We start from the raw sequence: 12,592 nt of genomic DNA on the forward strand, positions 1-12,592 counted from the left end.
TGGGAAATATATATATATATATATCCTCAAGCTCTACTATAGAGCTTGGTATGAAAACATGTATATGAAGCTTGGCATGAAAACAGCTGAACAGCTGTATGAGCTTGGTATGAAAACAGCTACTGTAGAGCTTGTAATGAAAACAGCTTGGTATTGGCACAAAAAGACAGGTGGACCAATGGAATTGAATCGAAGACCCTGATATAAATTCACACACCTATGAAGACCTGCTTTTTGACAAAGAAACTAAAACTATAAAGTGGAAAAAAGAAAGCGTCTTTAACAAGTGGTGCTGGCATAACTGGATCTCGACAGGTAGAGAAATGCAAATAGATCCATACCTATTGCCATGCACAAAACTCAAGTTCAAATGTATCAAAGACCTCAACATAAAGCCAACCACACTGAACCTCATAGAAGAGAAAATGGGAAGTAGCCTTGAATGCATGGGCACAGGAGGCCACTTCCTACATATAACACCAGTAGCACAGACACTGACAGCAACAATTATAGGATCTCCTGAAACTGGGAAGCTACTGTACAGCAAAGAACAGGATCAATAAAAGAAAACGGCAGCCTATGGAATGGGAAAAGACCAATCCCACATCTGACAGAGGATTGATCTCCAAATTATACAAAGAACTCAAGAAATTTAACATCAAAAGACCAAATAATCCAATAAACAAAATGGAGTACAGATCTAAACAGAGGAATCTCAAATGGCCAAAAGACACTAAAGGAAATGTTCAACATCCTTTGCCATCAGAAAAATGCAAATCAAAACAACTCCGAGATACCATCTCACACCTGTCAGAATGGCTAAGATCAAAAACCCTAATGACAGCTTATGCTGGAGAGGATGTGGGAGAAGGTGAACGAACACTCCTTCATTGCTGGTGGAAGTGCAAACTTGTACAGACATTTTCGAAAGCAGTATGGTGTTTTCTCAGAAAATTAGGAGTCAGTCTACCTCAAGACCCAGAAGTACCACTCTTGGATATATACCCAAAGGATGCACACTCACATCACAAAGAACGTTTGCTCAACTCTCTTCATAGCAACATTATTTGTAATAGCCAGAACCTGGAAACAAACTGGATGCCCCTCAACTGAAGAATGGATAAAGAAAGTGTGGCACATTTACACATTAGAGTACTACTCAGCAGTAAAAAACAATGACATCTTGAAATTAGCAGGCAAATGGGTAGAACTAGTAAAAACCATCCTGAGTGAGGTAACCTAGACCCAGAAAGACAAATATAATATGTACTCACTCATATGTAGATGATAGACATAAAGCAAAGAATAACCATAACCCCAGAGAATCTAGGTAGCAAAGTGGACCCTAAGAGAGACATACATACATAGATCTGCCTAGCAAGGGGAAAAAAGATCTCCTAAGTAAATTGGGAGCATCGAGAGTGGGGGAGGGAGGAGGGTAAAAAGGGAATGGTTAAAAATGTATAGCACATTCCTATCCAAACAATTAAAATGAAAAGGATTTGATAAAAAAATTTAAAAAATTAAATAAAAGAAAGATATATGGGCTATTTGGCAAATGTTGATCAAAGGATACAAAATTTTAATTAGAAGGACTACATTCAAGGGAACTATTGTCCAGTATGGTGCCTCTGATTAATAATGATAAGCTTGAAGGTTGATAAGAAAATAAGATTTAAATGTTCCCACTCCAAAGTAATAAATATTGGAACCAGATGTAGCCCAGTCTACAGTGTATCTGTATTTTAAAGCATCATGTGTAGCATAAACACAGATAATTTCTATCAATTTAAAAAAGACCCCATTGGTCTCACTTCCATAATTCATACTGGCTGTCCCTTAGTTACCCAAATTCAGTCACCAGCTGCCTGCTCAATGGACATCTGGTAGAGCCAGGCTTCAGCTCAGGGCTGCTACTGCCTTAGCTTGCGTTTTGACTTCTGTATGGTACATTCTCTAAGAAGACCTTGAATGTTTGGTTTTTGTTTGTATCTTTGCTTGTTTTGATTTTTTTTTTTTGAGACAGGATTTCTCTGTGTAACAGTCCTAGCTATCCTGGAACTTGTTTTGTAGATCAAGCTGGCCTCAAACTCACAGAGATCCACCTGACTCTGCCTCCCAAAGTGCTGGGATTAAAGGCGTGCGGCACCACCACCCAGCTGTTTGTTTTTAATGTGACAAATTACTTCTTTTCAAATCTGGAAATGATTCATATTGAATTTACAGTTTAATCTAGAATTCTTAATATGATCAACAAGGCCTATATATGATCATATCCCACCTAAGATTCCAGCCTGATTTCTGTCCTAGCGTGGCAAACTTTATCCGCTGGCCTGGGTTCTGTAACATAGGCACATCAGGTTCCTCCTGTCTGGGAGCCACGGTCCTTGGTTCTTTTGTTTGTGGAAAGTTTCTCAGTATCACAAAAGAAAAGCTGCCCTTCTTCATCATGGCAAATATTATAATCCGCATTTTTTTTTCCTCCAACAAAGCCAACATAGCCATCCCCTTCTATCTCTCTAGGAGTCTGTCAGGTTGTCTACCCTAAGAAGCCCACAGTTTGCTCCAATCCAACAGATGCTGTTATGTTATGTACCACCCAGAAAGACATAATGCTTAACAACTATTGCTTGAAGGACAAATTTTACTTTCTTGGTGTCAAAGGAGTTTTCCCCCCTTTAATTAATAGAATGTATATTGCTGGATAAAGAAATGAGTACACATTGCTTACTTGTCAAGATGCTTGTCTAATAATCTTTTGAGAAAACCACTCTGAAAACGATACACATGCCAAGAGTCAGATAGGTCATTAGTCACACTGTGCATGAGAAGGGGGTGTTGTTCTTAGGAGGAAGCATGAGTAATTGAAAGGCTTGAGTCATTGTTCCAACTGCCAATTATTGGCTTCCTGAATATAATTCAAATTCTGAATGTTGTAGGTCTAGAGTAGGCCAGGAAACTTCAACTCTCAAAAGACTTTTCCAGGATCTTTTGTGCAGTTGTTCTAGAAGCTAATTATGTTTTATACCAAAGGAAGCCAGAAGAGAGGGCCAGATGGAGAGACCGATGAAATTGCTAGTGGGCGATTGGATCAGAGGTGCACCATGACTCCCTGTGATCAATAAAATACTGCATGAGGTCAGTGACTCAGTGTTGTGGGGTAAGGATTTGAGAACTTGGAGAAAGGATAGAGACTATGAAAACTACAGGAAATAAGGTATCCATGGAAATGGAATAGCTTTGCAGAAAAAGCCAAGAATCATTGAAATAGAAGAGCAGGTGCCTGGCTGGATGCTGGATGGCATCCCAGCGTGGTCAGGTAATAAACACCCTCTGCTCCAAGAGAAACCAGATAGCCTCGTCCTTGGGATGCCTGGGATGGTTCTACTCTCCAAACTTCATGGCATTGCCATAAGACCTGACTGTCCCAGTTAGCTGTAAAAGTGCTGCATCCATCACTACCACCTATCTGGTTAAAATACAAAATACAAAAAGAGAGAAGAGTCAAATTCAAGCATTAAGCTGGGAGCATTCTGTAGCCTGGGTTCTTAAGCACAAAAGTGGGCTGCCCCACAATAATGTACTAAGAACTAAGTATTTGTTTTTATAGGGAAAAAAGTCCAGGGTCCTCAGATATACTAATGCTCTGCCCTTGTGGTCTGACCCAAGTTCATGGTTACAGCTTCTTCTGTATTCATTATTTTGGGATCCAATCTTATTTTTCCACCCCCTTTTAAGAGTATAATCTTAAGTTCACTTGAATGTTTGTTCTGTAGGTCAGTACAGTAGAGGGGAATAGAACACAGTACCCCTGCCCTAGAGATCTCCGCATTTGCGCCAGGCCTTCCACCCTGTTGGTTCTTTTGGCTCCCGGGAGCTGCTTTGTTCTTACTGACTAAGTCCCATGAATCTTAGGCTCTTACCTGGCTTCACTCAGTCAAAGAAGCTTAGTCTGCGGCTCCCAGGTCTGAAGAGACCAAGCCACCCCCATCTTTTGGTGACATTGTGGAGCACCCTGTCAGGCTGACACTGTCATCATCACTCAGGTCCCGACTGTGCCTGCCTCGTTCCTGGTAGGCACCTGTCTAGCTTCAGCACTGAAGACAGGGCCCCATTCTCGGCGGGGCTTCACAGATAATAAATACAGGATATTAAAAGAAGGAACATCTTATCATTTTAAAATACCTGTTGCAGTGTCCATAAACCCAAACTTTTATTGTTCCATGGGTATTTTTGTCTCTGTGAAAAGCTTATGAGGACTTCTTTCATGAAGTGTAGCTTAAAGTAATTTGTTATAAAACATAGATGGGAAGCGGAACGAGGAGGCACAGCTAGCACTCAAGTGGCTGAGCAGGGAAGACTGCAATTGGAGGCCAACCTGGACTATAAATGGAGACGTCTGAATGTCTGGTTTACCCCAGAGACAGTACGATACTAGTTTATCCAGAAGACCACAGAGCTAGAGCGGGAGAGAAGAACATTACTGTTAGCATTTGGAATGGGAACTAGATACCGCTCACAATAAATATGACAGAAGATGGCTGAAACAAAAAATTCCAACACAACTCATCTTTAAGAGATGAAGAAAGTAAAGCTTGAATAAAGTGGAACTGGGAAGGTTTCAAAAGTAGTGAAGGGTGACTCTAGCCACCGCACTAGACTCTCTTTTTCCCCCAGCCCCACAGTGTGACAGAGGGTGGCACTGGAAACTCACATGACAAACAATTACAACTCTCTGATTTTGACATGCCGCTACTCTGACACACCCACACTCACACACAGGAGAAAAGAAGGCAGGACGGCTAGGGCACGGATGGGAGAAAGCCACATGGTCTCCCCATTCCCGTGGAAAAAAAGCACGGCAGAAAGGAACAACTAAGAATAAATGTCTTAAACTCACACCCCCTTTCGACTTTGCTGTGCATCACATACAAACTGGAGAGAAAGTAGGTAAGAAGTTAAAGGCGGAAGAAGCTGGGAAGGACATGGCAATGCCAGGAAAAGGCATGAGCTAGCCTGACAATAACGTGCAAGAGGCTGGCTGGCGTTAATAAATTCCCTTACCAGTGTAATGAATGAAATTTATGTCCTGGCAATGCTGAAGCATGCATGGGAGCTCGTCTTTGCAGTTCTGCTGAACTTGTCCATATTGGGTTTCATGGTCTAAGTTGATGAGGATGACTGACCAGGTCTCTTCCTCAAGAGGGCACCAGATCTCATTACATCATGTGGTTGCTGGGAATTGAACTCAGGACCTTTAGAAGAGCAGGCAGTGCTCTTAATTGCTGTGTTAAAGTATAAATTACCCTCTAATTTTACATTAAAGGTGTATAAAATGTGTCAACAAACAAGTTTTTAAAAAAATATCTTCATAATATTTATTTGTTGATATTTATTTGTTGATAAGTGTGCTCATAGTTACAACCAGATTTTGCCATTAAACTTACAATGACATAATACCACCAATGTATTTTTACCTGTTTTATATTTATTCCCTTGATGTTTGTGTAGGGAAGGGGACTAGCTTTTGCCAGAGTGTGCATATGGAGTCAGAGGACAGCTTTTGGAAGTTGGTCCTCTTCTGTTGTGTGGGTCTGGGGGGGTTGAACTCATGTCGTTAGGTTGAGTTGGCAATCTTCTATACCTGCTGAGCCATCTCAGCAAGTCAGGCTTTTCTTGTTTTTCTTTTCTTACTTCTAAGGTTGTGATAACATCAAAGCTGCTTATGTGCTTGTCAGGGAAGTACCCAAGAAAACATTAACTTTGGGTCATTATTTTCATAAACTGGTAGCTACTAAACATTAAAGCTTCATAAAACATCACTTTCTAAAGATGCTCCCACAGCAGAGTGCTAAAGCAGTTTATGTACTAAGGCTGACATTTCTACAGTGCCTTTGGTTGGCGGGTCCTAGGATGCTGACCCATCCGGTGACTGAGAGCTGGCTCGCTGTCTGCGTGCTCTCTCACCTGCAAAAAAGTAGAATGGTCATTTGCTTCCTTAATGAACCTGTGGATCATCAAATAAGTTCACAAACATAGTTATCAGAGAGCATGTAAGCATCCTACGGATCACGATTAGATTTTGGTACTCAATGTAGGTTTCAAAATGACTAGCATTCTTTATGCGATCTGGAAAAATGGCTGATAACTTTTCTCGAAAGCATAAGATAATTAGTGCTGTATGCAGAAACAAGCAACAGAGAACCTTAGTAACCAGTGGGCTTTCCCTTTTCCTTCTGTCCTTTCCCTTAGGTACAGCTTGGCCAAGTAGAAATCAAATGCCCAATCACGGAGTGTTTCGAATTCCTGGAGGAAACTACTGTCGTCTACAACTTGACCCATGAAGACTCCATCAAGTATAAGTACTTCTTGGAACTTGGCCGAATTGACTCCAGCACCAAGCCGTGTCCTCAGTGCAAACACTTCACAACGTTTAAGAAAAAAGGACATATCCCCACACCTTCCAGATCGGAAAGCAGATACAAAGTAAGCGCGCTCTCCAGAGCGGTGGGTTAATGGTCACAGGATGGGAGCAGGCCTGGTGGGCCGACTGCTGGTGGGCTGGGCGTGTGTGGGCTGGGCGTGTGTGGCCTGGGGTTTCTTCTCCTATCCCCTTATCTAGAGCCCGAGGTAAGCAGATGTAGCCTGGGATTCTAGTCTGTAGTCTGGGAAGACTAATGCTGAGAGATCACTCTGAAGGATTTAGCCGAAGTTTTCTCTTTGACGCTAATATGTTGAAAATCCTTTGACTAACCCCATGGAAGGCTAAGCTTTAGAGTGACAGTCGTCACTGTTACCAAGTGCTAGTAAATGCTAGCGCTCCCCTCTCCCTTATTTTTAAATAATGAGCTTGACTTTTTCAATGGTCTCAATTTCATTTCCCCGGCCTTTCTCTATAATAAGCAAAACTTGTATAAAACATTATTCATTTACTGTTTACCAAAAAACCAGAATGTCGCTATGTGCTTGGCATTCACTTGTATTAGGTGACAAATGGGACCCTCCCTGCCTCGAATCAGTCTCATAAAGGTGTGTTGGCCAGTTTTCTGTTACTGTAACCAATTCCTGTGATGATCAGCTCATAGAGGGAAAGGTTTGTGCTGTCTGTTGGCCAGTTTGAAACATTTTTGTCCAGGGAATTTAACGTGGTCATTTTGGGCCTACGTAGGAAAGCCAGCTGAGCAGAACTACTTACTCATCTTGTGGTTGTACAGCAAGAGGCGGGGGTGGAGGGTGGGGGTTGGCTTTCCAGGGTCCCCTTCATAGGCATAGCCCCAGTGATCCGAAGCTTGCCATTAGGCCTTGCCTGCTAAAGCTCGAACACCTCTCACTAGTCCCACCCTGGGAACAAGCCTTTATTTACCATGTAGACATCCTGGGGGCGGTGCTTCAGATACAATCTGTTGCAGGAGGGACATATGTAATATGCATATGTAAGTGGAGTGCTTGGTTAGCGCCAGCTAGGATGGTAAGAATGGCTTCATGGAGAAGGATTGTTCTGGCTGACACAGGGGAAAGCATTTCAGAGAAAGCATGAGTCAGTGCTTAGGCCCAGAGGCTGAGGCTGGGTGAGTTGGAAACAGGTGGGGAAAGAAGGGAGAGGCAGCTGAGAAGATGGGTAAGTGCAGGTCAGGCTGAGTCTTGTACCGTGTGTTCACAAGCTGGAATTCAATCTTGTAGGCATCAGAGAGAAATCAGACTGGCAGCATTCAGAGACTGCAGCAGAGGGCAAGACCAAGGATAGGAACCATAGTGCTGAGACGCAAGAGCACATCAGCCCTGCCCAGAACAAACATCTTGCAATGTGTCGCACCTCCTTCAGCGGAGGCTGCTGCAGTAGTGCCTTCTTCACCATCGCAGCCTCTCTGTTTAGGGACAGTTCCTGCCCTGTGCTGTGTCTTGGAAGCAGTGGCCACTCCATTATTCATCCTGTAGCCTCAAGGAGACTGTGGTTTAGCGAGTATTTTCCTCCTCTGCACTGTGACGGTGGGGAGCTAGAGCCCTGCGTGGTTAGTCAAAGTCTCTTCATGACTAATTGGCCTTTGGGGCTACTCAGCTCTCATCGCTAGAGAATTTTATTTGTGGTTTTGTTGGGCACTCTGGTTTCTTTAAGGCATAACTGTCAGAAAAAAAACAACCCTTTTGTTAAGGCCTGCCGTCTTTAGATTATAATATTGTGTAACTGAGACAATGCTCTACAGAGAGGCTGGATCTTAATAGACTATTTTTATTCCATGCTTTGTATTCTTAGGAGGAGCTACTCCAGTTACATTTCTATTAATGTTATCAAGGAATGTTTAGTTTTTAGGAAGACTTGTCTTTCCCTAACTTAGAATATTTTATTTTTTTCTAAATAATTTTTAAAATTAGATATATGTATAAATTGATATACTGTTTTGGAGTTTGTGATACTCAAAACATGAATGCATAGTTGAATCAAAGTGAAAATAATTTGAGTAATTTAAACTGTAATGTCATTACTAAATGGGCAACAAGTGCTATAATTTGAGGTACAATTATTGTAAGAATAAAATATTATGTCTTGTCTCATCAAAAATGTGTTAGGATAAGCATAGTTTATCATCTTGCATATATATTTAGCTATGTTTGGTCTGAGTGAAGAAAAGGTATTTGGATAATAGGCAGTTGCTAGTGTCTGTCAGCTGCTGTAGTTAAGCAAAGGAACAAGGGACAAATGGACCAGAAGAAAAGTTGCTTTGAGGAGAGTAGACATTTAGTAGGAAACAAATGTTGCTCAGAATGAAGTACTTTAAATCTTCAGAGATTGAAAAAGGATGGAAAGCCAAGTAAGAATGTGTTAGCCGACTTTATGTCACTGTGAAAAATGCCGTAGATACTCAGTTCACAAGGACAAAGATTGCCTTCTGGCTTCAGTCCATGACGGGTTATCCTCATTGTGTTGAGCCTGTGGTGAGTAGCAGGAGCGTGTAGAGTGACAGAGGAAGCAAAACGAGGAGGGATGGGCTGCGTCTTAATCTTTAGGGACATACCCACAGTGACCTAACTTCATCTCCTAACCCTGCCCCCTAAAGGGTTCCTATCTACCAGCAACATTGTAGGTAGCAGCCCAAAGCTCACCAGATCCAAACCGCAGCACTACTGAAAGCAGAGCTGTTACGCAGATTTCAACAACAGCCAGGCTCCCACCGAATGTGGGTATGGCCAGGTTTGTTGCCCCTGGTTTTTCTTTCAGAGGAGAAAAATCACAACAGCCCAGAGACATAGAATCTCTCAGTTCCATGCTGTCCATAGGCATGAGTCTAGTAATTCCTGAAGCCGTGCTTCTTACTGCTTTAGTGTAATAGTCACATAGCATCTCTCATCAGCACTACTTGATTTGCATGCTTAAAATTATCTCCATACTGAGGCAAGGAGGGCATTGACATAGTCATTCCAGCAAACCCCAGGGCATACATGCTTGCAGGGTAGCGTTGTAAATGGCACTGAGGGCTTGATGCGTGAGGTGAGCAAATGGACTTTTTTTTCTTTCATTTTGATGTATTTTAGTCATGTATCTCAATAACCAAATCCATTTCCCATTTGATATAGTATAGTACTCAATTAAACTATGACATAAGTTAACAACTAAAAAAGGTTGCGAGTAATCCATTATGTCTCTGGGTAATTTAATATCTCTTTATGATATTACTTAGATTCCTAAGCTGATCTTTTTTTTTTTTTTTACCTATCAACAGGTCCTTTATCGTGTTTATTTATTTCAGTAGTACTGTTTTGGAATCATTGGGTTGTAGTATCTTATTCGAAGATGTCACTCTGAGCATTCATTATGGTTTGGCTATCAGGTCAGAAGCACTGAAGGTAGCAGGTTAAAAATTGATTGAAAATGTCACAGTCATTTTCTAGCTGAATGAATGCTTCTCCACATGAAGCTAAGACAGAAAATGCCATATCTGAGCCTTTCATTTGGATAGGGGTTTTTTTTTTGTTTGTTTGTTTTGTGTAGGGGTAGCCCCAGCCAATCACCTTGCTTTTTTACTAATAAATATTGCTGGTGTGCTCTCCCCCTTCCCTTCTGCTTTCCTGTTCTCCACTGGAACCTCGGGTTCTGTAAATCTTTTCCCAATTAAAGCTGAATATGTTATTATAATTTCTGTCTGCCTTCACTTATGCCGCTACAGTATTGTTTTGTTTTGGCTTTTTTTTGTTTGTTTGTTTTTTGTAAAGACCATTTGTTAAATGTTTGAATTAAACAGATGGCAACGGGACAGATAGAAGATAGCACCAGTAATCAGAAGTCTGGGTGCTCATTTGTCCTTCCAGGACCCCAGTTAATTTGAGTAAAGTGTGCTGTGCTATCAACACCATTGTATTCATATAAAATTGAATAAGTGCTTTCTTGAGTTGAGAAACTTACACTGAGACAACCTTGTCAAATCAGTTTTACTTTTTTTCTTCAAAATACTTACATCATAATCACCCTATAATGTCAAAAATTTGTACAATTCCTTTTCTATAACACTAACTTCAATTTCTGATTGAAAATACAATTCCTAATAAGTCCCTGTAATGTCTTGCCTATCAAGTTGCAAACAGGTTCACACTGAGAAAATCAATGTGGCTTACATGTACTCACATGACACCTAGAGACAAATGCATCACCCACTCCTGAAGTTCTTCTCCATAGAGATTATCGTTTAGGATTTTATGGTACATTTGTGTAGTTGTTTGGTTAGAGCCTCGCCTTCCAACTGGTCTCTAGGAGGCTGGTCCAGGCTGACTTCATTCTCTGCTGATAAGCAACCGTATGACCTTGAGAGTATGCTTATGAAATCTACTTGCTAAGGGAACTAATAAAAGATCGATATGTAAATAATAATAAATATGCTCTGCAGTGGGTGGAAAGTGCTGGGAGTGTTGAAAGAGTAAGAACATTTAGCTTTTAAATGTTGAATTTACCAAAGTAGGTCAGTCAGAACACTGGCTATAAGCTTAAATTATATTCTCTGCTAGTCACACTTTCTCCAGTACCACAAGTGTAGTTTACACATCTCTAGCTGGGGCTAGTAATAGCACCTCTGCCCTAAGAGTGTGGTGAGAATTGAATGAAATCACTCATGTAAAGGCCTAACATGACTAACACATAGTACATGTTCAACATAAACCAGAAACCACAATGGTCATTATTGTTAGGCAAGGGGAGCAAAGTCAACAGCCCTGAGTATTTAGAAAGGGCACAGAGTCAAAAAGAATAATAATGGAGTCAGTGATAGGGCAGGAAATGGATATACGAACAGAGGAGGGATGACATTGACTGTCTGAAGAAGAGAAACAGGGTACGTTGTTAGGCCATAGAAGACCACTTAAGTTAGAAATATGTTAATGGTACAAAGTGTAAAGACCCTTTGGAACATCAGAGAGATGCCCATGAACTATGGGTCAGAAGTGATTTATACAGGTCATCAGTATTAGGAGGTTGGGGAGGAGATTTGTAACTTTATTGAGGGTTCTCTAGACTCTAGAGGAACAGAACTGATAGATAGCTGTCTATCATCTGTGTCATCTATCAGTCAATATGTATAAGGGGGAGAGATGGATAAGATCTATCTGTTTATATAGACAGATATTGATAGATGATAGATATATTACAGTGGCTTACAGATAGATAGCTGTCCATCACCAGGGTCATCTGTCCATCAGTGTATATATGTAGAGAGACAGAGGAGAGATGGATAAGATCTATCTGTCTATAGGGACAGATGTGGATAGATAGATAATAGATTTATTAGAGTGGCTTGCAGATTATGGCCCACCTAGTCCCACAGTAGCTGTCTCCCAACAGAAAGTCCAAGAATCCAGCAATTGTTCAGCCTACGAGGGTGGATGTCCCAGCTGCTCATCAGTATAAGCCAGAATCCCAAAGAAGTAGGCTCTGATATCAGTGAGTTGGGTGTGAGGGCAAGCAGGTAAAGAACAAAGAGCTTTCTTCGTCCACGACATTTATATAAGCTGCCACCAGAAGATGTGGCCCAGATTAAAGGTGTGTCTTCCCACTTAAAGTGATTTAATTAAGAAAAATCCCTTACAGCTGTATCAGTCACTTGGGTTTTAATTAATTCCAGATGTAGTTAAGTCGATGACCAAGAATAGCCATCACAGTAACTAAATTTAGAAGAAGAAGAGGAAGAGGAAGAGGAAGAAGAAGAAGAAGAAGAAGAAGAAGAAGAAGAAGAAGAAGAAGAAGAAGAAGGAAGAATAAGAAGAAGAAGAAGAAGAAGAAGAAGAAGAAGAAGAAGAAGAAGAAGAAGAAGAAGAAGAAGAAGAAGAAGAAAAGGGTTGCTTCTGGGAAGAAAAGTGAGTCATTCTAGGGAAAGGAGAGAAGCTGGTTACCTCCGAGGGTCAGACAGAGTAGCTTCTTGTCATTTACTGAGGTCCTTCGATTCTAAGGTCCCCTCTCCTTCCAAGTGTAGACTAAGAATGAGCCACCTTCTCATTCTTACTCAGAGTTGAACAGCATACATAATCAACACAGCAAACCTGTCCAAAGCGCCGTTGTGATTCCTGAAGGCAAAACTAATAACAGCCCTTCCCTGCTCGCAAGTGTTAGGCAGAA

General features: G+C 41.3%; 1 protein-coding gene across 1 annotated transcript in view; it reads left to right on the forward strand.

Annotated features, from left to right (window-relative positions):
- Window positions 1–12,592, forward strand: part of Rnf217 (ring finger protein 217) — a 113,810-nt gene that overhangs the window by 70,668 nt on the left and 30,550 nt on the right. The window contains exon 2 of the mRNA XM_075946384.1: window positions 6,253–6,486. Within this exon, the coding sequence (XP_075802499.1) occupies window positions 6,253–6,486 (234 nt within the window). The remainder of the gene's footprint in view (window positions 1–6,252; window positions 6,487–12,592) is intronic.

This window comes from Microtus pennsylvanicus, chromosome 1 (genome assembly GCF_037038515.1).
Source record: "Microtus pennsylvanicus isolate mMicPen1 chromosome 1, mMicPen1.hap1, whole genome shotgun sequence".
Classification (NCBI taxonomy): domain Eukaryota; kingdom Metazoa; phylum Chordata; class Mammalia; order Rodentia; family Cricetidae; genus Microtus; species Microtus pennsylvanicus.